The 2,500-nt window shown below is 34.2% G+C and overlaps 1 protein-coding gene across 2 annotated transcripts in view; it reads right to left on the bottom strand.

Annotated features, from left to right (window-relative positions):
• Window positions 1-2,500, bottom strand: part of EBF3 (EBF transcription factor 3) — a 131,390-nt gene that overhangs the window by 14,425 nt on the left and 114,465 nt on the right. For both annotated transcript variants that reach the window (XM_073354037.1, XM_073354039.1), the window contains exon 11: window positions 1,669-1,757. In XM_073354037.1, coding sequence (XP_073210138.1) covers window positions 1,669-1,757 — 89 coding nt within the window. The remainder of the gene's footprint in view (window positions 1-1,668; window positions 1,758-2,500) is intronic.

Here is a 2,500-nt window from a genome sequence, read left to right as displayed (position 1 = left end):
TTGAGGATAGGAGTTGAAATTGACAAATGTTTAGGTGTAAACTGCATCCAGAGTGTAAAGATATGTTCAGCAGATCATAGATGAGTAAAACTGATTGGTTTATGGTTCCTTTCCCACTCAAAAAAAAAAAAAAAAAAAAGAAAAGAAAACCTGGATGTAACATGTCTAAGACTCCATCTGCAAAGACATGTGCATGCTTAAGTTTATGTACCCATGTAATTCTGTTATTTTAATGGGAGTATCCACATTTGTAAAATTAGACGTGTGTAAGCCTTTGCAGGATAGAAGTCTTCTGATGTACCTCTTTCTAAAATCTGCTCCCCGTTCCAAATATTCCAATATTAATAAAAGATTAAAAGTTCTGTTCTTACAATCACAGTAGTGTATTGCGTTTGCTTTCATAACGTTTCTATTGGAAATGTTCCCTCATTTGCATTTCCTTTTAAATTGAGTGTTATAACAACATTCCTATATGGGAGGCTAAGCAGCAATGATATCATTAATACATATATCAATCCAGAGATTGAAATGATGGAAGCAAAAGCCCTATGGGTAATGAAATTGATGGCTCTAGTTCTTCTTGAGGTAAAACTTGTTCTGTTGGAACTCAGCCCTCAGGAATAAAAACCCCTAAGTGAAATGCCCTGCATTTGAAAAATCTTTCAGTGTGTCTCCAATTATTCTAACAGTGAATATCTGATATGAGTTGCTAGCATGTTCACAAATTAAAAGAGAAACCTAATGATATTGCTTATGTTCATGCTGAGCATTAAAAGGTAATGTCTAAAAAGGTTTTATTGTGTTAATAAAACTCAGAGGTGGTCAAGACTTGGTGCACACAGGAATAGAATATAAAATAATCAGTCATAATGTTATGACTTCATTTTTCATTTGTATTTTCAAGTTTGCCTTGAAAATCAGACATTGCACAAAAAGAAAAAAAGAAAAAATTATATCAAAGAAAAGGAAAAATTATAAGCATGACTTATCTTTAATGTTTTACATCAAAATGAAATTTCTGTGATATGTGTCATGTGCATAAACAACACAGGCAGCTTTTGTCTTTGTTGAATTTAAATGAAAAGTCCCTCTAGATATTAATATGTGGACTTCATTTGTTAGCCTGCTAAGTCAGGGACTTATAACAAAAGCTTTGTAAACAAAAGATTAAACTGAATCGAGCTTTAGAAAATGAAAGGAAAACAAGAGTCAAATAATCACAGATCAGAGTGGGGCTGCTTAGATTGAAATCACTACAAGCTACTGGAGTGGAAAATGTTTAATTGAACTATTTCATTACGCAGGAAGTTTATGTCCCTCTTGTAGAATCCAAAATATTTGTATCAGAAAATCCATTCCTTCCTTTCTTGAAAAATACTGTCCTGCAGAGATTAAATATGAACTCAGAAATTGTTGATTATCTTGATGGCAAAGAGGTGACATGAAACATATACCAAGTTTAAAAATTAGTTATTCAAGTTTTTGAATAAAGTGTCACATGCCTATAGGTACAGCAATTGTCTCTGTGTGTGTGTAGAGAGAGAGAGAGAGAGACTATTTCTTATACAATGCTACTTTGCTAATCATAAATAGTACATTATACCACTTAGATGTTTATAATAAATGAAGATGCAAGGGATAAATTGATATCCTTGATACTTTACTAACCTTTGGTAACCTTTCAGGATCACCTGGATGTCGTGGAATAACTTTCTGCAACCTTTGAAAGCCATAATCTATGGTTGGTTCATTAAGGGCTAGAACATAAACAGAATTGTTTGGTCAGTTTAATCACTATCTGTAGATATAGATATCAACAAATTTACAAAGAAGTGTGTAATTCTCTTCCCTAAATCCCATCACACCAACAAGATCTATCCCAAAGAATAGATTTTTTTTGTACACAAAAGCAGTGATAATTTCTAATGAGACTGGGGAAAAAAGTCAAAGGATTTCCCAATATATTGCTAAAATGGTAGTGCAGTAACAAAGTTACAGGTCTTGAGGCCATATATAGCAATCACTGCAGTCATGATATGATGTCTGCATCATGGACTGGTTTCTATACTGGCCATGGATTTATGGGAAACTGGCAATTATGACATATGTCCAGCTATTGCTAGCTTCAGATTTATCCCTGTGGTCCTTTTTTGTCTAGCATATTGCCTGAGCACAAACCAGGCAGGAGGAGCACTTAATCTTGCAAAGCTTTAATAATCTGTGAATGGCTGACTACAAACTGATGTAGAGCACTATCATTCTACAGCTGCAATCCACTAGCCTCATGAAATTGCAGGCCACAAATAGTAATTAATCTTTTTATCCCTCAAATTGTAATTTTGACTATGAACTGTGCTTGGTCATAAATCAACAGCACATGCTGCTGTGTACAGTGCATGAATCATGATCCTGACTCAGTTAGACTGCACACATTGTGTTTAACAAGCTTTATAAGGAGTCATAGGGCTTTATTATAGCTCTGCCTGACTCAAACAAAAAC

The sequence above is a fragment of the Lepidochelys kempii genome, chromosome 7 (assembly GCF_965140285.1).
Source record: "Lepidochelys kempii isolate rLepKem1 chromosome 7, rLepKem1.hap1, whole genome shotgun sequence".
Taxonomy (NCBI): domain Eukaryota; kingdom Metazoa; phylum Chordata; order Testudines; family Cheloniidae; genus Lepidochelys; species Lepidochelys kempii.
This window is presented reverse-complemented; position numbering and strand designations above follow the sequence as displayed.